The sequence below is a fragment of the Oreochromis aureus genome, linkage group 18, assembly GCF_013358895.1.
Source record: "Oreochromis aureus strain Israel breed Guangdong linkage group 18, ZZ_aureus, whole genome shotgun sequence".
Taxonomy (NCBI): domain Eukaryota; kingdom Metazoa; phylum Chordata; class Actinopteri; order Cichliformes; family Cichlidae; genus Oreochromis; species Oreochromis aureus.
This window is the reverse complement of record NC_052959.1, coordinates 4,269,253-4,297,188: the sequence shown is the minus strand read 5'-3', so window position 1 is coordinate 4,297,188 and position 27,936 is coordinate 4,269,253. Positions and strand designations below refer to the sequence as shown.

The 27,936-nt window shown below is 38.8% G+C and overlaps 1 protein-coding gene across 1 annotated transcript in view; it reads left to right on the top strand.

The window, feature by feature from the left end:
- The window catches only part of brinp2 (bone morphogenetic protein/retinoic acid inducible neural-specific 2), a 238,572-nt gene extending 210,875 nt beyond the window's left edge, over window positions 1–27,697 (top strand). The window contains exons 7-9 of the mRNA XM_031744820.2: window positions 13,886–14,108; window positions 21,397–21,703; window positions 25,084–27,697. Of these exons, the coding sequence (XP_031600680.1) occupies window positions 13,886–14,108; window positions 21,397–21,703; window positions 25,084–25,905 (1,352 nt within the window). The 3' untranslated portion in view covers window positions 25,906–27,697. The remainder of the gene's footprint in view (window positions 1–13,885; window positions 14,109–21,396; window positions 21,704–25,083) is intronic.
- The last annotated feature ends 239 nt before the right edge of the window (window positions 27,698–27,936 follow it).

Genomic DNA, 27,936 nt, shown 5'->3' with positions numbered 1-27,936 from the left:
GCGCTACCTCCTGAACTACTGTCTCCAAACTGCTAAACCTAAGGTGTCCTGCTGAAATACTCATTTCTAATCGTGTCCATTCTGGTCACTCCTAAAGAAAAACCTTGACATCTTCAACTCTGCTACTTACAGCCCAGTTCCTGTCTTTTTGTTAGTGCCACTGTCTCCAAACCAAACATCATAGCAGGTCTCACTACCACCTTGTAAACCTCTCCTTTCACTCTTGCTGCTATCTTTCTGTCACAGATCACCCCTGACACTTCATCTCCACCCATTCCACCCTGCTTGAAGTCTTTTCTTCATCTCTCTTGTGCACTGTCTGTTGTTTTGGATGGTTAACCCCAGTTATTTAAACTCTATCTTCACTAGCTCTGCTCTTTGTTGCTGTGAAGTTTGTGAAATTACTTTGTGAGCTAGATGAGAGAATAAACTCTGGAGAGTCAGCTTGAACCCATTCAAATTTAACAAAAGTTAGTAAATCTTTGCTGGTGTAAAATAGTCACTCTACTGGTGGGTTAATCTGTGTGCACTGACTGTCTCAGCAAACGCCTGCTGTGGTTCTCCTGGCTTTAGCGTACTATTTTCCTGACGCTTTAAAGACCTCTGTGTACGGTTGGATCCTTTGTATTTCAGTCACAATAAACGATATGAATCGACATAATAGTAATTAAGGCTTTTTAAGTCACAGTGAACATTAAAAAAATAAAACAAGTGCAGCTTTATACACCATGCCAGTCACTGTGTAAAGTAGGAGTGATCAGATTTCAGTTATTAGAAAGTCATCTGTATTCTATTTTTATCCTATTGTATATTTTATTCTACTGTAAGTAGTATTTTATTTTATTGTATTCTGTACAGTTGTGTACTGTATTTATTCTTATTGTATTCTAATTTTTGCTTCAGAACTTTTGCACTGTCCACTTCCTGCTGTGACAAAACAAATTTCCCATGTGTGGGACTAATAAAGGTCACCTTATCTTATCTTATCTTATCTGACAAAAATTTTGAGGCATACTGAGTTGACTAAGTTGAGCAATTGGAAAAGTAATGACTTTTTAATAAGTTAGAAATTATGCATGAGTGTGTTTATTCATCCTGTGGAAAACAGCACTGGCAGAGTTTTATTTGCATTGTGAAAATCATCCCTGTAGTTTTTTATTTTATTCTTGTAAAAAGAAAATCATTCTTTTGACAAAGTTGCTCTTCTTCTAGCGACTTTGTGGTTTCTTATAAAGACTGCATCAATGATGTCAACCTTGTATACATAAAAGGTGTCTCAAATGCCATGGGGTCTTTTGAGGAATAGTAGCGACATATAAATAAGAATGGAGAAAATAAAGATGGAAAAATTTATTTTTTCAGCCTCCAGTAACATACACTGATGCACACTGACACACAAACAAGTACTGCCTCACAATGATTCTTTACATCCTTCATCCAAATACCCTTCAATTTATTCCCGACAGCGACATCTTACATTCTGTAGGAAATAATACCCTGCAATGTCGAATCTTCAGACAATATCTCAATCATGGTGGATGGCAGCGGAAGTGCACCAATAATGTTTGCCCTTTCTTTAGAGTGTTAAAATGTCCTTGAGCAACCTCCACCTGCTTCAGTGGAGCGATTCAGTAGAAAAATGTGGTGTTTCTGGACTGCTCTTGATGGCCACCTGTGTGAGGCAACGGTTTCCTGGACAGCTCCCAAATGTGCGTAACCATGTGAAGCGTGGAGCAGAACATTGTTAAAAAGAGCATATATGTTCTGTCAGACATCCATATATAAATGTGGAAAAAGAGAAGAAATAAAACGATTGAGAGGTGTTCCACTCAGATGGAAAAATAGCTTGAATAGCTTGCTGGATATAAATGACTGACATCTCATGTTCCCCTAAATCCATTATCAATTTCTGATCTCTTGGCAGGAGTCAGGGAGGTAGTTCATCTTCAAACCGCCATGTTAAAGGCTCAGTGGCCTCCTCGTGTGCTTGTTTCAGCTAGGGGCAACTGAAAAAGTGCAATGAGGAGAACAAGCAATGCGTGATGTTTTGTACAGAAATCTTAAGTCTGAAGGCCTAGACATCCAATGATTTAAAATGAATAGATTATTTAAAAGCCATAATTCCAGTGGAACTGGCATTATCAGACCATCCGAACAAGGAGATGAAATCTGAAACATGAGTTTGCACTTTTAACCAGTAGCAACCTATACAATCAGTGCTGCTGTTTTATTGGAGCAGAATCCAGAGATGCTGGTAGCTTTGCAGTGTATTAGATGTACTGCAACATAGATAAATGCTTATTTACCCATAGCAAGTTCAGTAGCTCAGAGGAGCTTCAATAACTTCATATTTAAGAGAAAAGGTTGGTTAACAAATGCCAGCTGGAGGCTAAGAGAACCGGAGAAAAGATGACTGAATAAGCACCAGGTCATTAGCATGTACCAGTTAGCTTTTTGCCACATAATTGTTACCTAAACAAGTAAAAGAACATTTAGTTTTAATGTCATTAGTGTGTACCAGTTAGCATCTCTAACAATTAACTAATAACATTGGTACATTAATGAAAAATATTTTGAAGTAGATCCAATGCTCTGTGTTCGTAGCCACATGAAATTGTTGCATGTAAATAAACATTAGTTTTATAAAGATTTTCAATGTTTCCCTTAACTTGTAAAGTTGAGATTAGACAATATAAATAAATGACTCATAAATCATTCAAAAATATAAAGACTGAAAATTGATTTTACAAAAAATTTGCAATTTCATGCAAAAGTTCAAACATTTTAAAAACTTTTCTATACAGGTAGATCCATTGAGACTCAATGTCTCATTTATGAGAGAGATCTGTTTCAGAAAAGCATATTAAAATTACAATAATAAAAAAACAAAACAAAACAATAAAAGTTATTTAATGGTTGTTAAAACAATCAAAGTAGCCAATACATAAAATAGAGAAAAACAGTTGTTTTAAAGGGGGTAGCTATTCATAGAGTCTAAAATTATAATTATTTGTGTGTGTGTGTGTGTGTGTGTGTGTGTGTGTGTGTGTGTGTGTGTGTGTGTGTGTGTGTGTGTGTGTGTGTGTGTGTGTGCGCGCCAAGCTTTTAATGCACTGAAATTGGGCTTTTAAACATTGGAGTAAGAGAAACTGACTTAGCTTTTGAGCCAGCCTCAACTAGTAATTAGAGTAACTTTTTGGCACTCCTGACATGTCAGTTTTAGTTTTGACCCTTGGATGTTGCCACTTGGTTTATTAACTATGCATAAGCTCAAATTTTCAGTTTATTTCAACAAAATAACATTATTGATTATGTGACTATGACACCGTTGGGAATCATGATATGTTGTACAGGAGACTACTTTGTTGCAGTTTGTCATATAGTGTGTTGCATTTGGCTGTTTAGTGCAGGTAGATGATATATTTATTCAGTAGTCAGTTCAGAACAACCCCAGCACGCAGATTTTCACATACTGCAGTTAAGGGTCTGACAGCTAGACAGATGCACACCCTGAATATAATCTATTTGATAGATAGCTGTAATTGATTTAAGATTGTAAAATAAGCCTCACGGTCTGGATAGATTGATGCTATTTATATACAGTACACTGTCTATAGTTTTCTCCTATCAAGCTTCAATGACTCAGCATTATTATATGCCTAGTGACATTTCTGAAGGACTCAAACAACAATACCACATATCTCTTGTATATGTGAATTGGACTTTTGGTCACTACTTTACATGAGAAACATGAGAAAGTCACATTTGTACCCATACCTAGATAGTAATCAGTCATTCCTCTATAAAGACCAGGCATAATCAACTTGGAAGTGTATTTTAAACCCACAGAGATGCTATGACTGGTGTCATTCTCTCTGGCGTTCACCCCTTCTCTCTATGATGTGTGTGTGTCATAGATCAGGACACAGAAGTGATTTGGATGCTTCCTCACCAACCTTGAACACGAAGGAAAATGGTTCTTCTAGCTGTGATAGATCTTCTTTATGACTTAGAGGCTCAAGGTGCGATGCTCAAGCCTTTTTTCCCCACATTTTGATCACCCACAAGAGTCCAATAAGCACACATGCTGATGGCTTTACTTCCCAGATGTGTTGTGCCTGTGCACATATTGGTTTCCCAAACAGAAATGATTCCCATTTCTCATTCAGACGATGGGAATGAGAAGGACCATGAGGGGATGTGTTTGAGATGTTAAGTGTAAAACTGTCACATATGTTTGGATTTGTGTGTGTTATAGCATGGCTGCCTCTACTGGGACAAGCTTCAGTTTCATTCAGCTGACATTGTGCTAGTGGAAAACTGATTGTCTTTTGTGGCTTTTTGGGGCACAAAGCTTCGGTTTCTCATGTGGGAAAGCCTGACTGTCTATCAATCTATCTGCTTTAGGGTGTATTAATGTTAGCATTGTTTTGGATTTGACCTAAAAACCAAAATTAAATAAAAAAGAAACATCATGTTGCAATAGTCTAATTGACTGTTGTAGTCATTCATGAATTGAATAACTTCACTACAGCTGACTTTAAAAAAACAGGAAGAAAATAAACCCTCCAATGACTCGTGTCTTTACTTAGAATTAAAGCTTTGTGACTGGAAAGAACTTGACATCCTCCTGAAGCTCAGTTTAAAAAGCATACACCAAATTTACTGAAATTATAAAATCTTTTTTTAATTAAAACATTGAAAATGGTTACAAGGACCAATGCATTTCTGCATATTAACTGAATGCTGCGCTGTGAAAGGTTGACTTTCCCTCTATCTCTGTGTTATTGTACTGACCATGTTTTCCATTTGGAGCACGGTGCTCTAAAAATATGATGCTGAAATTCAGGTCGGCGCTTGATCTATGCATGAAAAAAAATCTTGGTCAGGTCAGTAACGCTGATGGAGAAGAAAAGTTCCCTCACTAAAATGTAATTTAAGTTCAAGCAAAAGAGAAAGGAGCTTTATCTCTAAGCAGTTAGTCACAACTTTGCTCTAACTGAAAACGTTCTCAAAGCAAAACCTCTGTTTCTGTTTGTATTCACTGTGATAAAACATAGCTTTACTAAGTTTCGCAAGACTTGCAAATCCTTTCCTTTTATTTGCAGAGATAAATGCAACTTTAATGATTGTGTTAATATTAATAGTTCCATGTATAGTTGGTTATGAATTTATGACTTCAGCTTAAGTAAAGTACAGAGCGTGCTCTTGTCCTCTTGAAGGATTTTCAACTAATTATGGAAGATGTGTCTGGAAAAACTGCAAGCCTTCGGGGGATTACGAGCTAATCTGAAAACAAAAGGCTTACTTTATTAAGAAGAAATGTAATTAGAGTGTATCATAATGAATCACTCTCTGAGACCAATTTTCTGCTCTGTTTCTCTCTACCTGATCCCTTTTTGACAGCATTTAAAGATACAAATGTGCAACAGTAAATTCTTTTTATTGCTATTGGAAAAGTATCAGATTATGAGAAGTTAAATGAGGTATTATCTTTTTAGAAGTGGCAACTTCAAGGGCCAAAAATCAAGCCAACATGGAAATTCCAAAAAATCCAGTTCCTCTACAGGGGCGGATCTAGAGAAATTTTTTTAGGGTGGCAAGAGGGTGGCAAAGAAATCAAATGGGGTGGCAAAATCAAAGCCTTTTATTTTTTCAAACACATATGCAGGTGGTTACATATGGTTAAAATGATTCAAATGCAGTAAGTATACACGTTTTTATGTAAATATAGTCTACAACTTGATTATTGTCTGTAGCCCACATAATTACACACTTTAGTTACATAAAACATGTGAGTTTTGATTCTATGTACTGTATAGCCTGTATAATAAATAAACATGTAGCCCAATAAGTATAAAATCCAGAAAGTTACATAACATGGGGCGGTTCATTTACAAACACAAGTCTAACTTAAGTTTCACACTGTTTTTTGTTAGAAAACAATCACATTGTTACAGCTTAAATTACACAAAATGTCAGAAATCTGCACTGTCATAAACAAAAATTTAAACCTAATTTTTTATGATTTGTTGGATTAACCCTCTAAGATCCAAAATATAACTGGCCATTTTTGAGTCCTTTTGATTTTACAAACAAATAAAATTGTTTCATTTTATTTTTTTCCCCTTGCCTTGCTTGGTATCATTCTTTTCAACCTCACGTGTCTGAATTTAGTTGTTTTTTCATTGATATACTGTATTAACACAACTGATCTGAAATCACACAAAAAACTTAAAATCCTAGTAGTGATGTGTACGGCTGGCAGCGGAAGAGCTGCAGGAGTTGAATGCACTGTTACAGCAACCGTGTGATTATTGTAAGAATAAATGATGCTGCGAAGCATGAAAATGTCATCGGGTCTGCCGTGGTGGCGATCTTATTTTCTTTTTTTTGAAAGGTCTTAAGTGCACGCAAACCAGTAAACAAATTAAAACAAATACTGTTGAGGAACTATAATACAAAAATTACAATTAAAATTCTCAACAACAAAAACAACTGGTAAAAATATAATTAATATGTAAACAACTTAACAACCCCCAAAGTTTCTAAGTCACGTCAAGTGACAGCGCGACACCGAAACACAAGAGGGGGGGAGGGGGAGCAAAGTGTGCCTGCTCTTCGCTGACAGCAGTGAGTCCAACGACATGGCTGTTTCCTCTTTGCTGAAAGCACAGCATTGCAAACGAGCAGAACTCAAAGTAAAGAATCGATCTCACTAGGCTAGTATCGATCCAATACCGATGCCGACTTGGTATCGATACTATCGATATTTGGATCGATCCACCCACCACTACCCAAAACTTTGCCCTATTCATAAACAACCAAATCCCACGAGTTGACTTTTTAAAAAATTGGTTGACATTTTTCCACCGATAGGAAAGAGGTGGCTTTTTTTTTCTTTCTTTACTGTTTTCGCGCTGTCCTTAGAAAACGCTTAACCCCCCCCCCCACACACACACACACACACAAAAACGTGACGACAGTATTTAGAAAAATGCATGGCGTATATATTTTTTTAATCATAACTCCGGATTTACTGGCCTGTGATTAAAATTTAAAAATGGGGTATACTTTGAAGTCCAAACTTTCAATATGGGCTGAAATAGAGACTCAGCGTGGCTGCACCTTGTTGCTGTGTCAGCTTAAATCAGTCATGTGATTTGGAGGTGTAGCGTGTCCATGGACCCCAGAGGGTTAATAACACTCACCTTCATTCCATTTCCAGAGTGTAACAACCAACCACCTGTGTGAAATCTGAAATTCCCATGGTGTTATTCAGAATGTGCTCTGGCACAATCATAGGCATCGGTTGCTACTGAAAACAAGAAAAAAGCCGGTCCACACTATGGGCTGAACCATTTGTTAATGGTGCAATATATTCAGTTTTAGCATTTATATTCACTGTTTACTGTAACTACGCTCAAAGTGTTAATGCTATCTTATTTTAATAAACAACACTGTCATATGCAAAACTGGGGTGGCACTTGGGGTGGCAAGGGATCATTTTAGGGTGGCACTTGCCACCCCATGCCACCCTTCTAGATCCGCCCCTGTTCCTCTAATGGCTTCTTGAGGCTGCCTTTAAAAGCATGTCAATGCCCACAGACTCCCATGTGGAACTTTGGAATGGAATTTATATGCTTAAAACCAGGTATAAAAACAAATCTGCTCTTCAGGAATAATAACAGGAACAGATTGTTTTTTTCTCCTTTGGATCTTGTCAAGGTTTAAAATTAGATGGCACTTTGGTTGACATGTCAGATGTTTGGCAGGCCTTAATTTCTTAACTTGTTAATTAAGTTTAATTGGCATTTTCAAATTATCCATCCATCGATCCATCTATCCATCAGTTTTCTTCCACTTATCTAATTCAGGGTCGCATTGGGACCTAGAGTCCTTCCCAGCTGTCAAAGATGGGGTACACCCTGAACAGATCATCAGGGCTAACACAAAAAGACAGACAACCATTCACATTCACGCCAGCCATTGTCACTTAATCCATGCATATCTGTGGAATGTGGGAGGAAGCTAGAGTACCCACAAAGAACACAAACAAGCCTGGATAGAACATAGAGAACATGCACACCCCACACAGAAAGGTGGATTCGAACCCTGGAACCTTTTGCTATCAGGCAATGGTGCCATCCACGTTCAATTCAATTCAGTTTTACTGACATACCTCCAGTTCAAAACCAGAGTTATCTGAAGGCACTTTGTATTATAAGTTGAGGAGCCTACAATATTAGACAGAGAACTCCAGTAATCAGACAAAGCTTCTGAGCGATACCTTGGCTTGGGGAGGAAGAACTGTGGCAGAACCAGGCCCAGAGAGTGTTAGCCATCTGTCATGACCAGTTGGGAGTGAGGGGAAAGCAGAGACACATAATCCTCTTCTCCAGATATGGTAATTTCTGGCTCTAATAAAACGACGTAGTTACACTGAGGCTACAAAATGAATCTAAAAACAATAGGCCATATCACAATGGCTTGTTGTGATACTAAAAATCTGATTTATCCACCCTGAAAACTTTCTTTTGGGGGTGTTCTAGAAGTTAATGCTAAATGTTAGGAGCAAGAGAATTTCGTTGCTATATTTTCCGTTACTGTAGAGTGTATTTATAATCAGTACTCTCACATTCACTTTGAGAATATATGTTCTGGTTAAATAAAAGTGTTGAGGCATTGTTCCAAGAGATCAATCAATTTACTGAGCAGTGACCGAACTTGTTTCAAAAACTATTCCATCTAGTTTTTAATATAGAGGTTCTATAGAGACTGAAGAACATAAAATACTTGCTGCTAACTATTATGTGAGCAGCAGTGTCAGCAATGTATGATGGATGGCGCCTTTAATGTGTTACAGACACTTTGAAGTGATGGAGATAGCAGCTTTCTTGACAGCTCTGGACCTTCTGTTTTCCGCTCTGTCTCTTCCAGCCTGCATCGCTGCAGAGTGAAAGACAGCGAGAAAGTGGCACTGCCACATCCGCCTGAAGACATCCCAACTCCAACCTTATTGTCTGTCATGTTTGCAATTGAATTAAAAGCACAGAGGAAGACGGATGATTATTGAAGTTGTTGTTGCAAGAAATCGGGAGGGATTTAATGAGAGGCTTTTCACTAAGATGTGACTGACAGGGGCATGGCACAGGAAAAAAAGACAAACGAGTGTTCAATCCTATATGTGACTGGCAGTTGTAAACCCATCAATTCAAATTCCAGCTATGACAGATAAAATTCAACAATGAGTTTGTGCAAGGATTACTAAATGAGATATATTAATTATACAGAGCATCGCCGCATCAACTAATATGGACTTGCAAAGATGACATCGGTCTTTATGTATAGTTATCTAAACCTTTTTATCCATATTAAAAGGATACTTGTCTATTTTGAATATTTATTTGTAGAATTAAATAAGTGTTGATTGATGCTTGTCCTATTAGCTTAAGGAAATGTTCCAAAATGAAGGCTATATCGCCCCACCAGCTGAATGTCCTTCCTGAATATTACATGGGGTAAAACAATAAGACAAAGAGCACAACCAATTACATTATTGGACTAGATCAAAGCCCAATGTGGCACTGCAGGGTCAAATTCACACTGGCAGTATTTTATTTTAGAATACAGTCATGCTAGCTGTTTAGTGAGCTGAAGACTAACCCATTCAAAGCAACAATGCTAACATGCTGATGTTTACCTAGGAATGCTTTTAGCTGCTATTGTGATGTCTTGTTTATTTGCTGAAATGCCAGCAAACACGCAAGAATTGAAAAAAAAAATCAGATCAAGTTATATCCCTCATTGTCCATGAATAAAAATATAAAGTGCAAGAACCAATGAACACTTTCTGTTTGGTTGAATTCTAGACTACTTTGTTAAGAACTTTTGAGGCTCTCTCTTTTCAATACCTCCTGTCCTTGTAGTGAGGTGGATGAACAGTCCTCAGCCAGCAAGTCACTTAGCTGTCGGCTCTGCTCAATGGTGGCATGAATCACTAACTCAGCCCAGAGATTGAGATTTTTGGGGCAGCACGGTCACCCATTATGGAAAATAACCCCCCTCCCGCCGGCCCCTTTATCTGATAGATTTTGAGTGAGCCAAATTATCCATAAATTTGGGACATGGAGTCATAAATGTCAGGAAAAGGGAGGAAAACAGACTGACAAATTCCTTCAGCATGATGGCAGCGCTAATGATTACCACGGGGAGGACGTGGAGGGAGAGAGAGAGAGAGAGAGAGAGAGAGACGATAGTGTTGAAAGCAAATTGAGAGGAAGACAAAGGGTTTGAAAATAGAAAAAAAATATATAAATAAGGAGGTGGCTGGGTGGGTGAATATTAAAGATGAATGTATATGAGGCACTGCATGTGACTTAAGAACTGACTGAAGGCAAAAAGGAGGAGAGGGAAAAAATGCAGGACAGAGGGAACAAAAGTGGGCTGAGGTGTAGGAATGCATTGATTTAAACTTGAAAGGAAAAAAAAACTTTGAAACAGAATTCACATGGGCACTCTAATGAGGGCAAGCCATCATTAATGTGCCATTTTGGCAGCCATATTTGAATCTATCGCACAGCAGTAACTCAGGCTAACAGTCGTATATATTTTCATGCATATTTCAGGATGTCAGTGGGGCAGTTTCAGCTCTTGTTGGCAAAGCTGGGACCACATCTGAGGAAGCAGAAACAATTTCAGAGATCCGACTGACCCGCATCTAGCAGCATCTAGCTGTTTGTCTGAGAAAAACATTGTACAACTGTACAACAACTGTATATTGAGTACTTCTATCTACATTGCATTTGCTACCAACCTCAGTGGTCTCGTTGGTGAGATCTGGTTTTTTTGGCTCTGAAAAATCGAGGTTGGTGTGAAAATTTAAATCCCACAAATTCGTACTGTGAAATTAATGCCTGCATTAACAAGAATCCAGAATATAAGAAAAATATACCTGCAAATTAGACCAAAGTTTCTTGACTCTGTCTTCCTTATGGGTCAGCAGTCTTTCACCAAATCACTCAAGGGCCGATCAGAGTGGTCAGATAAATCTATATGAAATGAAAGACACTATAAATAAAGACCAGCTGAAGAAAGCAGCCACAAGCCAGAGCAACAAGAACGTTTTTGACTAGTTCATCTTCATGTCAGCATAGAAAGAGAAAGATACAAAAAAAAAGACGAGGGACCTGGGAGTAAGAGAAGATTTAAAAATGAGACAGACAGGGAAAAAAACGCAGAGACAGAAAACTCAAACGCAAGAATAAGACAGTCTTGACTCGCTAGTCCAGAAGAGGAAGATCACACCAAGAGAATGAGACAGACACACACAAAGAAAGAGACAGACCATCATGTCATCTGGGATCACTGAACACTGTAATAGGCTTGAATCTCGTCAGTTGGGCTCAGCTCAGGTCAGCTTGGCTGGAGATTTCTGTGCTGTCTCGTTGCCAACAGCAGCACATGGGAATATGATTCTCCAGCAGACCCAGAACAATCCAAGAAGGTCTCACTTAGCTGGCTTTGCGAGGGAAAAAAAAAGAAATAATAGGTTCAAGTTTCCCAGAGGCTTCATACTGGCATAATATTTGCCCACTGGTTCATAATGGAACTAAAGTGAGCTCAGCACCGGAACGTTCTTGGCAAACCCAGCAGAGGGTACGAACTGTGTCTTCTGCACCGATGTTATTCTCACTGTAATTTTCTCCAAGTGTTCCCATTTTTTCAGTGTTTGAGATTCACACAGACACACACGTGCACACAGAGACACCCATACATACAGTACACACAGGATTTCTCATCACATATTGGCTTGGGTAGCAGCTGCGTCTAGTACAACAAAGTAGGTGCTGTTTGAGTAAGGTCCCCATCTGTTTCTAAAATTTTATTCGCAATAGCATAAGGGGCAGTTGAGCCAAGCACATTTTCCTAAATTATAGCTCAGGAATGTTACTTAAGATGCAGACTTCTCATTTGCATTACAGCTCAAGCTTAGATACAATCCATGTAAATGTATTTTGAAATTTTGACCATTCAAAGTTATGTTAAACTTGTCATTTTTTCCAGTTTACCATCATCTACAAGTTTCTACAGATATAAGCCAGAAACTGAGAATGATGACTTTAAATCTCCAATATGTAGTTTCTTAAATAAAATCAACATTATATTTTATTTTATAGAGGACATGCTTACTTGTGGGCAATAAAAAAATATAGAAATAAATCTTGTCATTGTCTGGTATGACTGGAAAGCTATGTGATGTTATTGAATGTTAATGATCGGTCACCTTACTTAAATGAACTTGCGAATCCTACCTTTGAACAGAAATAAATCTTTCAGTGTTTGTATCTATATATGTTAAAATGTAGTGTAGTGACAGTATGCTGCACTGTGCAGAATGTTGTTTAAATGTGTAAATCAACAAGCTTGGGTAACACTCCTATTTCATTAAGTGAGTTTGCATGAGTGGGTTTTGTTTGTCACGCATGAAAAATTTGAAATGCATAGTTCACAAGTGTGCCTGAAGCAACTTGCTCTTGATGTTTGAGAGTGGAAGTTTTTGTGTCACAGATTATTCATATTTATCAACAATGATATGATGTATGGGAAATACAGTGAAGCCCCCAGAATTTAGGACTCGGCAAAATGGAGATGAACTCAAAATCACATCTTTAATGCGGGTAAAAATGGGGACAAAAAAAAACAAAGGGCAAAATACAAAACTAAACAGTAACAGGACAACTGGCTGACTGACATCATGAGGAACCAGGGACTAAAAGCAAAGGTAAACTCACAATCATAGAGTGATAATAACATACTCAAAACAGAGTAGAACATAAATCATCTCCAAAAATCCAAATTAAACAATCATAATACTAACTCAAAAACTTGGTCGATGACTCAGGACCATGACTGATTTTTACCAGATGGTGGAAAACATTATACAATAATCCATTAAAGGCTCTAAACGATAGCAATGATGATAAAGAAATTAGTGAGGAGGTTAAAGGATCACATACTCGGTGAACAAGGTGGGACGAGTAGCCACAGAAAAAAGAAAATGTCAGCAGACATCATTGTGTGTGTCATTTGTCACAAAACTCCCTTCTCAAAGATACTTAGCCTATTGTTAAAGAGTTTTAAATCAGATACCGCAAGACCAGCGAGGCAATATGGTAGTGGTGCTTATTGCAAAGAAACTAAAAAAAGATGATCAAAAGCACTTTCTCCTGAAAATACAGTTAAAGAACAACTTCTCATATGTCAGATGACACAAATTTGAATATGGCAGGGGCTTAAAATTCTGTCGAGCTTTTCTATTCCGTGGGAACAAAAATACTACTTTGAACAAAGTGACATAAATATAGCACACGTCTCCATACTTCATGAAAGTGTATTAATAAATAAATACATAAGTAACACAACAAACAATGACAGAAGACAACTTTCTCCTCATTACCACGTGCTTTTAGTAGTTTGTTCAGCTTGTGATTATTGATGCTCTCTTAACTTGTTTGGGCTTTTAAAGATGGCCATCTGTATGTGATGCCATATGGTAAATCGTCACATAAATAGTGTTGCTTAATGACAATGATGCTACAGTGAATAAGATGGGATTCTAATGGAGAACTGAATGAGTATAATTGCAGTTTAAAGCGCAGGTATTTGCTTTGTAATTGTGATTCATTATAACATAACAGCTTTTTTAAAATTCTAATGACATGTAAAACTCCCCAGCTTCTCTGTCATTTTCCTGCATGCTAGCAGGGGTAAAATAGAATGTGATGAATAGGCTTTCACTGCTCAAAAACTGTATTGTGATAAATTACCTGAGACTAACTTCTTTGTTTTCTCCTTCTCTCTGTCTCTGCTGAATTCCCTGCAGATGAATTCAAAGCCTTCCTAAAGCGATTGCCCACTGATCGCTTCCTGAATGTGTCCATGATAGCCAAGCTCTGGTCAGCCGACTTATCCCTCCAAAAACGTTATGCCCAGCTGGAGGCCAGCACCGTCCTTGTCCTCAGCAAAGCCCAGAAGATCATCAGGAAACTGTTCACGCTGAGTAAACGCTGCCCCAAACAGCCCCGCATCAGTCTCCCCCAACCAAGGTAGCCCACCGGGACACACTGACAGAGAACAAACCATTACCGGTATTTTATCTGGCTGCTGTGTTTGCAGCTATGGGCTCTTTAACAGCCCACCTCAAAGGAGTGCACACATACCCCTTTATAAAACATTTGTTGATCGCACTGGAATTACATTGGTTTCGGCCTTGGGTTGTCTCTGTTGTAGGTTATGCATTACAATTTCTCTCACGTTTAAAACTCTTGGGCTATTTGACTGGCCGATTTATTACATTTGCCTTGCTAGTACCAGGTTGGAACCCTGTTTGCCTTCAAATTGTCTTAATTCTCAATGGCATCGATTTAGCAAAAACATTCCTCAGTGATTTTAGTCCATTTTGAGATAACAGCATCACACAGTTGCTACAGATTTGTCAGCTACGTATCCAAATGCAAATTGCCAATGGAGAAAAGGTGCTCTGTTGAATTGAGATGCTCTGACCGTGGAGGCCATTTGAGGACAGTGAACTCACTGTCATGTTCAAGGAACCAGTTTCAGGTGATTTGAGCATTGTGACATGGCGTGTGATTCTGTTGGAAGCAGCCATCATAAAATGGGCATACTGTGGTCATAAAGGGATGGACACAGTCAGCAACAATACTCAGGTATGATGCTGCATTTAAATGATGCTCAGCTGGTACTAAAAGGCCCAGAATCTGCAAAGAAAATACACCACACCAATACACCACTACCAAGATACAAGACAGGATGGATGTAACACATCTTATTTTGTGTTTATATATGTGTGTGTTCCTGTCTAGCTATCTTTGTGAGGACCGAAATCTGCATTCTACTATACTTGTGAGAACCAACAGTCACTTGTGAGGACACACACCGGTCCTCACAAATTTGAAGGCCTTTTTGAGGCTCAAAATGTGGTTTTAGTGTCAGGGTTACAATTAGGTTATGGTTAGGTTTAGGGTAAAGCTTAGGGTTAGGCATTCATTTTTAATGGTTAGGGTTAGGGTAAGGGGCTAGGGAAACCATTATGTCAATGAAGGTCCTCACTAAGATAGCTGAACGGGCTTGTGTGTGTGTGTGTGTCAAGATAGCTAGCTCATGGTAGATGGATGGATCAACAAAATTTTGTCTACTGCTCCATTTTGTTTTTCCTCTTTACCCCTCAGGCATAAAAGGAGGATGGGGTATTACTGTCAGGGAGCCAGGTGGGCGCGTGAACACCCAACCTTATGAACTTGAAAATGAGGAGATGTAGATCTTTGATAACCTATAAGTATATCTACTAAAAATCGGACAAGTTCAAAACTCACCTTGACCTCAAGGTCACTTCAAGGTTGAGATCAGAAAGTCACATAGGATTTTCAGATTGATACCATAAGCGTGTCTGTTAAATACCTCAGAAGAGTTTGAACGTCAGTGATTAAGGTCAGCAGTCAGGTTTTCTGAAAATCTTGTGACTGTAATAACTCAGGAAGGAAGTTACCTAGGATTTTCAAATTTCAGCTTTTCAAACTTTTTTATTCATTTCATCTTCCAGGTATTTGTCAAATCCACTTGTTTTTGATATCATGTCATTTAAATTTTAACTTACAACACAAAATACAATACATTACCAAATTGTTTTTGTATTACTACCCCAAACTTAAATATGTGCGTCAAAAAATACCCGTATTCATTTCTTAGGAAAAATCATCCTATCAACTGTGACTGTCAGGAATCTATATTTTGTGGACCACAAAGAGTGCCAATCTTTAAGAAGATTATTTTACACAGCAAAAACTAATAGATGACATACATTCAGCATTCAGACAGTGATTGTGTCACATCCTCCATGTAATATGTGGAATGGTCGCCACAGGAAGAAAAACAGGGGAAGAAGTTCAGAAGAATCTGAGGGAAAACATTGTCCAGCAGTTGTGCAGTAGACACAACATTACCACAGATAACTGTTTCTCCAGTGTGCCTCTTGCGCACTGTCTCCTGGAGACACTATTGTCGGGACTCTACAATAGGACAAGGCAGACAAGGTTCTTCACAACTTCATACAGTGAGGGGACAAGGCAAGACATGAGAGAGGAATTGTATGGACACACATACGCATATACTCTCTCACACACACAAAATTGATCTTGACATTGTTCTATTGCTGTTGTGTGTTCCTTTTTCTAATCGTCAAACATTAAATCATTTCTTTGTGAATGAAATATAGTACAAATGATTATTCTTAACCAAAACAACAAAGGTTGTATAAACGCACACGGGTTATTTTTGACCCACTTATGGAAAAGTGTAGGGTCCAATCACTCGTGCATCTAAGGGTTAAATTAGAGTAACTATAAACACATAGACCTGTAATCTTGCGCTGAAGGCTGCAACTGAGTTCCAGAATGATCTCATATTCATGTAATTGCTAGGGACATGGGAACTTGTGTTTGTAAAGTGGAACAGACACGCTGAACAGACGGACAAAAAAGAGCGCTGCCTTTGTTGAAATCACCTCTTCAAATCATGTAACGAGTTAACTGACTCCCATAGTCTGAGTGAATTCTGCACCTGACCTCACTCAGTTGCAGTTTCTTTTTTTAAGGGAAAAATGAAAAAAGACTTTCAATTCAATTTTATTTAAACAACGCCAAATTGCCTCAATGCGCTTTTCAATTCAATTCAATTCGATTTTATTTATATAGCGCCAAATCACAACAAAAGTCGCCTCAAGGCGCTTTATATTGTACGGTAGATAGCACAATAATAAATACAGAGAAAAACCCAACAATCATATGACCCCCTATGAGCAAGCACTTTGGCGACAGTGGGAAGGAAAAACTCCCTTTTAACAGGAAGAAACCTCCGGCAGAACCAGGCTCAGGGAGGGGCGGGGCCATCTGCTGCAACCGGTTGGGGTGAAAGAAGGAAAACAGGATAAAGACATGCTGTGGAAGAGAGACAGAGATTAATAACAGATATGATTCGATGCAGAGAGGTCTATTAACACATAGTGAGTGAGAAATGTGACTGGAAGGAAAAACTCAATGCATCATGGGAATCCCGGCAGCCTCGTCTGTTGCAGCATAACTAAGGGAGGATTCAGGGTCACCTGGTCCAGCCCTAACTATATGCTTTAGCAAAAGGAAAGTTTTAAGCCTAATCTTGAAAGTAGAGATAGTGTCTGTCTCCCGAATCCAAGCTGGAAGCTGGTTCCACAGAAGAGGGCCTGAAAACTGAAGGCTCTCCCTCCCATTCTACTTTTAAATACTCTAGGAACAACAAGTAGGCCTGCAGTGTGAGCGCGAAGTGCTCTAATAGGGTGATATGGTACTACAAGGTCATTAAGATAAGATGGGGCTTTATGTTGTAATGTAGACCCTACAATAATACATAGGAAAAACCCAACAATCATGTGACCTCCTAGAACAAGCACTTTGGCGACAGCGGGACGGAAAAACTCCCTTTTAACAGGAAGAAACCTCCGGCAGAAACAGGCTCAGGGAGGGACAGCCATCTGCTGCGACCGGTTGGGGTGAGAGAAGGAGGACAGATAAAAGACATGCTGTGGAAGAGAGCCAGAGATTAATAACAAGTATGATTCAATGCAGAGAGGTCTATTAACACATAGTGAGTGAGAAAAGTGACTGAAGAAGAAATACTCAATGCATCATGGGAATCCCCCAGCAGCATATACCTATTGCAACATAACTAAGGGAAGATTCAGGGTCAGCTGATCCAGCCCTAACTATATGCTTTAAGAAAAAGGAAAGTTTTAAGCCTAATCTTAAAAGTAGAGATAGTGTCTGTTTCCCAAACCAAAACTGGAAGCTGGTTCCACAGAAGAGGGACCTGAATACTGAAGGCTCTGCCTCCCATTCTAATAAAAACCTACAACCTATGAAAAGTATGGTGGCCATGAGAGGTCAAATGGACTGCAACTTAAGAAAACAGCAGAACAATGCTGAAAAAGCACACAAAACACAGTGGAGATGGGAAAAACACAACAGAAGTTGAATAAAACACACTACAAGTAGAAAAAAATCTCACAAAATACGACAGACGTGTTTTTGGGGCGATATTAATTTCACGGACCAGCTGTGGAAGTGACAGATACCAAAACATGTAAAGGTGAAACATGCTCAAAAGAACCGTAGGATTCATCAGTGTTGTGAGTAAAAAAGATGTAGGTAATGTGTGTTTTAATGGCATCATCCATATAATACTGTGGATCCATTTTTGCTATTAGCCCTTCACTGTTAGCATGTCACTTCCACAGCTTTCCGTCACGCTATTGTCTCCCCAAAAACACAACTGTTTCTTTTTTTTTCTTTTTTCTTTTTTTTTTACAGTTTTGCTGCATTTTTTTCTCTTTCAGTTATGTTTAAGTTACCTTCAATTGTTTTTTGTGTGCTTTTGCAGGATTTTTCTTTTTGGTGGTGTTTTCTTAGGTCACAGAGGATTTGAAATCAAAGGGTCAATGTAGAAAAGGGACGAAGGGAATCTGGATAAGAAAGGAAGTGAACTACCGAGATAGGAAGGATATATAGTAGGTAAGAGATTGTAGAAGGGAGAAGAGAGAAGTGCTGACTGGATCAAGAGAACAGAGGAGAAGAGAAGAGGGGTCTAGTTACAGGTTGTGGGGGCCTTTGTAGGCTGAGGTACATGGTACTGTGGCATGCTGTAATCAAGTCCTCTCACAGACTGACAGCTTGGCACTTGTTTACAGAGGACTTTAATTTCCCTGACAGTCCTTTCCCTCCACCAATCACTCCATCTTCCCTTTGCCCATTCTGTGTAGAGTCTTGTCTTTATTTTTCTCCCTCAGTTACCTTTGTCTCGCTCTCGCTCTCCTTCCTCTCTCTATCGTACCCTGTCACTCAGTTGTAACCCCATTTGCGCCGGCAACAAGTTAATGGTTGCTGCTACAGCTGAAAAAGCTTCCTGTTTTCTTCTGCACAAATCCATTTGTTTTATCATCATTCATTTTTGTCTATTTACACAGGCCTGAGGGGGAGGAATTGCTGAAGCATTTGGGCAATTTTTTGTGTTATTTCCCAAGCTTAGCCTGGGGATAGAATCTCAGCAGAGCCAATTTTCAGTCCAAACTTGTTGTTACTGTTACTGCACCAAAGTGGATGGTAATTTATGTATGCTTCCATTTCCATCCGTACTGCAGGCACACCGAACACCCACCCTTCTACAAAAAGGTGTCAAGTCATTATAGTATAATCTTATGTATTAAGAAGATGGAGCAAACTATGGATTCATTTTTCACTTGTTGAAAATCTCTTCAGTGCGAGCAAAGGGCATGACTATTTAGAGCTACAACGAAACAAAGATATTGCCACTGACGTACTATTAACCAACACTGTCCATTGGTTTTTTACTTCTCTTGACATCCAGTCAGTAGATTTAGTTCTACAGTAGATTTCACCTGTGTTTGCTTGATTTTTTATCATTATTATTATTATTATTATTAGTAGTAGTAGTAGTAGTAGTAGTATTATTACTATACAGCAGGACACTGTTCTATTCTTGCTAATTTGGGTGAGTGACTGAGTATTCCTTATTGTTTTTTCTCTATCTTGAGCTCCAGTTTACAGACTTTAACTTGTAGGTCTGTCTCTTACCCGCTCGCCTTCAATTCTTTTGTGGTTTTTTTTAATGTATTTTATTTTTTAATTACTGTTATAAAGTAACAGTAAATAAGAAGACCACATACAAGGACATTACAGAATGGCTTTGAGAATTTGAATGTTTGAAGATACATTACGCACTATTTAGCTTCTAAGAAAAGAATCTCTTTATATGTCTATTACCCATGGTAGAATTTAACAACAACAGTATTGTAAAGTAAAACTTGCAGGGCAAGATGTTGTTAAACTTTATTTTGGTTCAAGGTAAGAAAAACTTTTGAGCATGTTTTAAAAATCAGATTTATTATTGATCCTGAGCACTGAAAGTTAAACTCATTGTACTGTAGATAATGTTTCCAAATAACTGTTGAAATATGGCTCTGTTTTTTGTTTAAAAATAGCTTCTGAGTAGCAAAGCTCGATAAACTGTAATAAAGCGCCTTCTAATGGCCTATTAGAAAAGTTTTAAAATAGACTCGAGGAGAAAATAGTCTGTAAAGGTTAGTGACCCCAATAAACAGCTGTGTTTATTGAACAAATAAACAGCTGAAGCACTGAACTTAAAATGTTAGCACTCACATTTGTTAACTAAAATTCTCTAATACTCACTACATGGAAAAAATACACACATTAATAGATGACAATGAACACAAACAACACACTAAATTCAAGATGGGGAAAAACATCACCTGAATTAGCCAGTAATTTCAGTGTTAAATGTGGAATTTGAAAAACCTCTAGTAAACTGCCCTAAATGGTTCAACTAGGACTCAGGTTAGCTTTCTAGAGTGGGTCAAGTAGATAGTGAGGAGTCTTTGACACTAGAGAAAACTGTGGATCTGAACCATAGTGCAACTAAACTTATTGTGACTGTGTGCAACTAACTTGCAGTCTCCCTGCAAATTTATAATTTAATATAACAAATACTGATGTACATTTTTTGCAAGGGCAAGTTGCTGAGCTCACACAGCACTGCTGCTAGTCCTTTACAAGACCCTAATCCAAAACTCCAACCCCAATTTTTTTATTAGTGTGTGGTCAAATGTGGGACTTTGCAGGGTGGCTTTATGATTATTATTTTTGTTTTGTTTTAATATTCTTATCCAATATATCCAATACACTGGGGACAGATTGTAATTCATTTTTATGTAAGAAAGTCCAGAGAAAATGTCAGGCTTTTATCTTTAATCATTTTTGAGATGCATGCATCTCCATGTTTGGACTTTGCCTTGGATTTCAAAGTGCAAAAAATACATGCTTGGAATTGGTCGACATATCATTTTACAAAAAAAATATAACTTGAAAATTATTTTGCATGTGAAATTAAAATTTTAAAAGGAATCATTATATGTATAGCCCAAAAAATTATAACATTTTTCGGCAAATCAGAGGTAGTCAAGCAGAAGATCCACATTGGTTTAGGAAGGAATGACCTTTAAGTGAGTCAACACTGAAAGGTTGAGTCCCCAAAATTTAAATGATTGTCTTATGTATTTTAAGTCTTTCTGGGAGGGGGGGTGTAACTGTTTTTAACTGTTGTTGTTGGTTTCATTCCACAGATCTACCCCAGTCTGTGTGAAAGGTGTTATTATAGGACACAATGACCACAACATTACTTCAGTATTTACCAAACATGTTGCTGTGATGTATAGATAACTGCATTAGTGTATCTTCTCTTTGCCCCCTGCAGGCCTGTTGGGTTTTGGCTGACCAGGGCTCAGTCTCTGCTCTACTGCAATGAGCATGGAATCCTGGGCTCCTTCTCTGAGGAGGTGATGAGCTGTAGCTGCCCCATGGAGCAGCCAACCTGCCAAGGAGTCATCCCCTGTGTTGTAGGGACTTCCACCACCTCCTGCGCCCTCTGCGCCTCTGACAACGCCACCCGTTGTGGAGCCTGTCATCACGGCAACATCCTCCATCTTGGTTCCTGTCGACCAAGCATTGCTGCATCACTAGATCATTACCTGAACTTTGACTTGGACATGCCTGATGCCGAGGTTCTCAAAGCTCCTCAATTATGTATTCCACTGGTTCTCAAAGCTCTGTGGGATAAATTAAACAAACAGTGCCTCAAAGGGCTCACATGACATCAATTGTTGAATTGTTTTTGTCTTGAATCTTTAAACTGAACATACAAGATTTACATAACAGTACAAATATTAGTCATGTACAGTTTTTTTGTTCAAAAAGGAATACAGTATTAAACAGGGATTGAGAGGGAGTTTCAAAATAGAAAGCTGACTCTGAAGTACCTGCAGTGCAAAGAGTCCCTTCAAAAACTATGAGCAAAAACTCATACTGTGCTTTTTTAATAAATCACCACAGTAGTCATTTTTTAGCCCCTAGAGGTCTAAGTTGTCACAGTTGAACATCTGCCTTAACTCTGATCCTAATTCACAAGCCTTCAAACTGTGGCTCTTTAGACCTACTTGAGTGTCTTCCTTTGGCTTTGACAAAAAAACTTGATAAATATAAAAATGATCCTCTTAATTTGCTGAACCTCAATAGCAATGGCTAGCAAAGATGTGGAAACACATAGGTCATCTTTAGCTCCCGTAGCTATGGATTCCAAAAACAAACTAGAAAGCGAAAATTTCAGAAGAAATTTTAAGTGTGCCTATGCCGCTGCTAATCAGTGTAGTTTGCCATTCATACGGCTGCTTAGGGCAAAACTCAGAAGAGCACCCATTCTCCACCATGAACTATGGTAAAAACAAACACCGCTCACGCTTCACAGATGACAGCTTACAGTTTTGTGTAAAGATGAAGTTACTTCGTACAGCACCGATTTGCAGACGCTGTGCACACAGGTTCATGAGCAGAAGTCCCATTGTACCACGGCAGACCCGACAATGTTTGCATGAACACGCTTTGAAGCATTACGTTATGGACCACTTTTCACACATGGTTGGTTTACCCACACAGCCGGCTGTAGCTTTTTCAACTCACAGCCCAACACACACCCAAAAAACAGCCGAGAGAGCACAGTCTACGCCCGAGAGGCGTGATTGCAGATGCCGCTCAGGTGGGTCCACCTCCCCTGTAGCGGCACTGCAGACCACGCCCCACCACACACATCAAACACGTAAAATAAGTATTTATGCACTTTCGCATTCACTTTTTGTTTTTTGTTATTTTTACACAGTGTTCTGAATGATTAACAATGGTCTACAGCCAATCTTGTGTATTATTATACAAACTTTGGTTGTAAGATTCAGATAACTATTTAATAAAAGCTAAATATTTTATATGAGAGTAAGAAAGAAAAGTACATCTTTGTGTCCACCTTTCTCTGTTAATGCCCTACCTGGCCCCCTGGCAAAAGCTTTGCTAGATCCGCCCCTGCACAGTTACCAGCTGTCAGCTACACAAAAAAGGAGCTTGGTGTATATTTGTCTCTCAGAAACAGTTCATAACTTCCCTTCAACTCATTCATGTCACCTAAAGGGTAAACCTGTTTCTCCATCACCAGTTCAGCTCTGATGATTCAGTAAGGATATCTGGTTTGGACCAGCCGTTTTTACAGCTGTGGCTGCAGCAAACATCAGCTGATACTAGAAATTAAAATCAAATGAATTCTAACAACAGCTGATCAAGCTTAAACGTGCTGCTGTTGTTTAGCGCGATAAACAAACAAGAAAGAAAAGCCGATCATTGATCAGTTTCATAATTGAAGTTTCAACAGGCGAGAGAATGACAGGGGAGGCTGTCATAAAGTTCAACATCGGTAACATCGGTAACTTAGCGCACACACAGCTGTATAGAAACTCCGTCGTGCTAGCTAGCACGCAGTACGATTGTAAAAAGTCAGCACAACGAAAATAAAAGATATACGAAAATAAAATAAAGTTAAAATAAAGTTCAACGTCAGTAACTTAGCGCGCACACAGGTCAGCACAACGAAAATAAACTACACCTAAACTCGGTTTATATCTGACCCAAATAGAGTGCAGGTCATAACTTCTTACCTGAAATTCAGTTCACCTCACGCTCCTGCCTTCGATTTCCCTGATCCATGATTGAGCTTCGCGTTAGCCACCACCGGTCGATAGGCGGTTGCCTCGCCGCCTCGTATGTCTCTTTCCCCGCATGTTCTTTCTGTCATACACCGGTGGATAGCTGCCCTCTGTTGTAGCTCCGCGTTAGCCACTACCAAACAACTCAGTTATTTTTTGGAAGATTGAGAATAATAATAATAATAAGAAGAAGAAGAATAAATCCAACGAATAGTAATAAGTGTGCCTCTTGGCATAGGCATAGGCACACTTAATAAAGGGTATCACAGGAAAGTAGAGATTTTCACAATGTGTGGACAGATCTATTTGCTTTCACCACCGATGCTGTTGACTTACCAGTATGCATGACCTACAGCTGGACCTTAGTCAAAATTAAATTGAAAGTGGCCATTTTTAAATTCTTATGATATTTGAAGCTTTATTTATCAAAATACTTTCAGTCTGATTAATTTGTGCAAACCCAGGTAGGATTCAAAGTGGCCTTCTGAGCTTTATAGTGACTCTTTTTCAAAGTATACCTTTACATTTTTTCTTTACAATAGTTCCCTTTTATTGCTTTTTACACATTTAAAAAAAATGTGTAAATAACTTACATAAATAATTTTATTTATTATAGTTAAATAATCAAATTTTATAATGCCAATGCCTACTCTAGTTAATCAGAATGTCTAATTTTTGCTTTTTATTAAAATGTCTTTAAAAATCATTAAAAGTTTTACAAGGGGTCTAAGGAGCTTGGAAAGAAAAGCGTCTGGACTTCTTTAAGTTTCATCCGAGAAGCTTCTTCAGTTCTAAAAGCAATTGGTGGAGAGTCCCAGATTTTAAGCCCTATGGGAGTGTCCCCAAGAGGGTCAAGGACCCCCTATTGATCCTCTACCTAATCACACGAGCCATGGTGTGTAAACGGGTGTTGGTCACAATCAGCCAAGGTTTTGGGTGAACCCATTGTGAAGCCTAGCCCCACCCTATCATGTGATTTATTGAGGTCAAATGGCCCAGGATGTGAGTGGGCGTTAAGGCGTCTAGGAAGGGATCTCAAAACTGGATTATAGATGGCAGACTTTCTCGGATGCGAGGTGAAACGTCTTCAAGAAAACTTAAAGAAGTCCAGACGCTTTTCTTTCCAAGCTCCTTAGACTACGATGACCTGGATGACTGAGAACCTTCACAGACATTTTCAGCATTTGTAAACTAAAGTTGTAAAACATCTATTGTGGCTCTTGATGAGGTTTTTAAATTCTGGCAAAGGTGGTAGTTGAAATTTAAAATTTAGTAATAGCTCAGTTTGAGAACCAGTGCATTAACTATCTATCTGCTTATTGCATTGACTGCAGCCTCACAGTTTGTTAATCCCTCTTCAGGTAAAGTACCTGCTTCAGCGACTGGACAGCAGGATAGAGGTCCATGCCATCTATATCAGCAATGATGTCCGCCTGGGAAGTTGGTTCAATCCTGCCTGGAGGAAGAGGATGCTACTAACACTCAAGAGTAACAAAAACAAGTCCAACCTCATCCACATGCTAATGGGCATTTCTTTTCAGATATGCTCAACTAAAAATTCAACACTGGAACCCGTGCCTGCTGTCTATGTGAATCCTTTTGGGGGAAGTCACTCAGAGAGCTGGTTCATGCCGGTGAACCAGCCTGACTTCTCTAACTGGGAGAGAACTCGACTGGACAGCGTCACCACTGCACAGTGTTACAACTGGACTCTGTCTCTGGGCAGCAAGTGGAAGTCCTTTTTTGAAACAGTGCACATCTACCTGAGAAGCCGCATAGTCACGGATGATCCAACAGTGAATGAAACTCTCTTCTATGAGCCATTGGACTTGGATGATCAAACCTCCAACCTGGGCTACATGAAGATCAACACGCTGAAGGTGTTCGGATACAGCATGCACTTTGACCCTGAGGGCATCAAGGATCTGATACTCCAGTTGGACTACCCCTACACACAGGGTACGCAGGATGCCGCCTTTCTGATGTTACTGGAGATGAGAGACCGGATTAATCGGCTATCTCCACCAGCACCACAGCCATTAGATCTGTTTTCTTGTCTCCTGCGCCACCGCCTCAAGCTGTCAGCTGGAGAGGTGGCACGAATCAAGGACTCTCTGCAGATCTTCAATTCCAAGCTTCCCAATGCTTCACCTGAACCTGAGCTGGCCCAGCTCTGTAGCTAGCTAGTTTAGCACAATAGCCAGGTTCAGGAATGATGCTGTTCATAAAAAGAGGAATTGCTGCTTCAGGGACGACCCTACTGAGATGGCCTTTGGACCCGAATCATCTGGATTAACGTACTCTGATGAAGGTTGAATGCTTGGCCTTTTTGTGGTCACTCTCAGTTGGTCTTCTGGTGTTTTACCTTTGACAAACAGCATCATGTCCTTGACTTTTCGGAGAACGAGGGATACTTTGACTCTGTTTAGGAGGCTGTACTGAACCCGCCCGGAGGTTCACTTTTGCTATTACTGCCCTGCAAACTGCGTAACTGGACAAGGCTAAAAAGGTTTCTTTCACTGACAAGTTTTTGCGATTTGGAACAATAAAAAGAAGAACACACATAAGACACCTGCCTTGCAAAGACAAATGCGGTTTTCTTATAAGAGGAACTCTTCAGAGGTCTTCAAAAATTAGCGGAAGAGGATTTCCCCTTTTCTAACCCTATTTTCTTTGGCTACAGAACAATCTTGAGGGAAGGGGAAAAGGGATAATTATATATATGTGGTGAATGAGTTGTTATGTTATGCTTAACAGTTTAAAATTTGATAATCCTGAACCCTGTCACTGTTTGAATATTTCTTTTTAATCCCTACCTTCCATTTTATCTGGCATTTGAAAACTTGTATCTATGCTTAACATCTGAGTGAGAAGCCTGTTAGTGATGTTCTGTCCTTGGTGGCTTGTCTGTACCAAAAGAAGGTAACACATTGGCAATTTGAATGGCAAAATATCGTAAATGTTGAGTTATTATTCTTTCACTTTTGAGCTGAAATAATTCATAATGGAACCTTCTGATGTGGTAACAAAAAGGTCTGCGGATATAGCGCTGTAAATAACGCTCCATCTAACCCAGGTTGTGGACAAGTGCACATTGCTTTTTAGATAACTGAGTTCAAAGACCAAAAAAATGTTTATAACAAAACAAACTCATGCCTTATATGGAGAGTCAATGTTAAGATAAGAAGCACATTTAGTTTCTGTGTTTGGTTTCCCTGCAAAGGTTGTATTGCTTTTTATATTTCAATATTTCTACCAAGACAGAATAACAGACGCATTCTCCAGAGTACGTGGTAATGTAGCTTTTCCATGTAAATGCCAGTCACTCGTTCTGCAGGTACTTGTTTTGATTTGGTGTTGTGAAACTTTTGAATCACCATTCACAGTGCACACCAGTACATGCATAATGTAATTGTTCTGCAAAATCCTCCAATGAGATAAACTTTCAGTAAATAATAGAACATGGTTGAATTTATGGTTTTAAAAGGTTTTCAGTGGTTCGGTTAGTCTCAGGTCTATGAAACTTTTTTTTTTTTCCTTTGACATATGGGTCCAATGTGAGCTGCGGTTACCACGGCAACTGGAGTTACAAGGTTTCTGCGGGGCGGTGATGGTACACTTGAAAGCTGCAAACTTAACCAGGATGATACTTGATATGATTTTACATTTGCTTCACTAATTTCTCACTGAAAGTTAGCAAACCTTGTATGTCATTATCAACAGTTCTTCTGTGCTCAGCTTGCTTAAGTAAAAACAAAGTGATTTATCTATCTGAGAGCCTTTTCCTTGTTTACAAAACTGTTTTTAACCCTCACTGTTACATCTGTTATATAGCATTATTGCCATATTACCTCTTTGCCTGCATGTTATAACGTTGTCTTTGGTCAATTCAAAGACATATTGATAAGATTAGCTGTGAAAATGGTGACACAACAGACCGTCTCATCTTACCACCACTAGCTGCTCATTGTTCTAGTCTAAGCACAGTTTTTTATATTTGTATTTATTTATTTATTCCACAGATATATCTGTTGTTTTTATTTTAAGCTAATTCCTACAAAGTAATTTCTTGTTAAGTAAATCTGTCACACTATCACTATTGCATACTTTATTTAAGTTGTTTCTGTTTCCTGTCCACCTAATGGGTGCCAGGCAACATTATCAACCTGGAAAAATGGGAAACTAATCAAAAAACAAATTCAAAATGCAGTCAT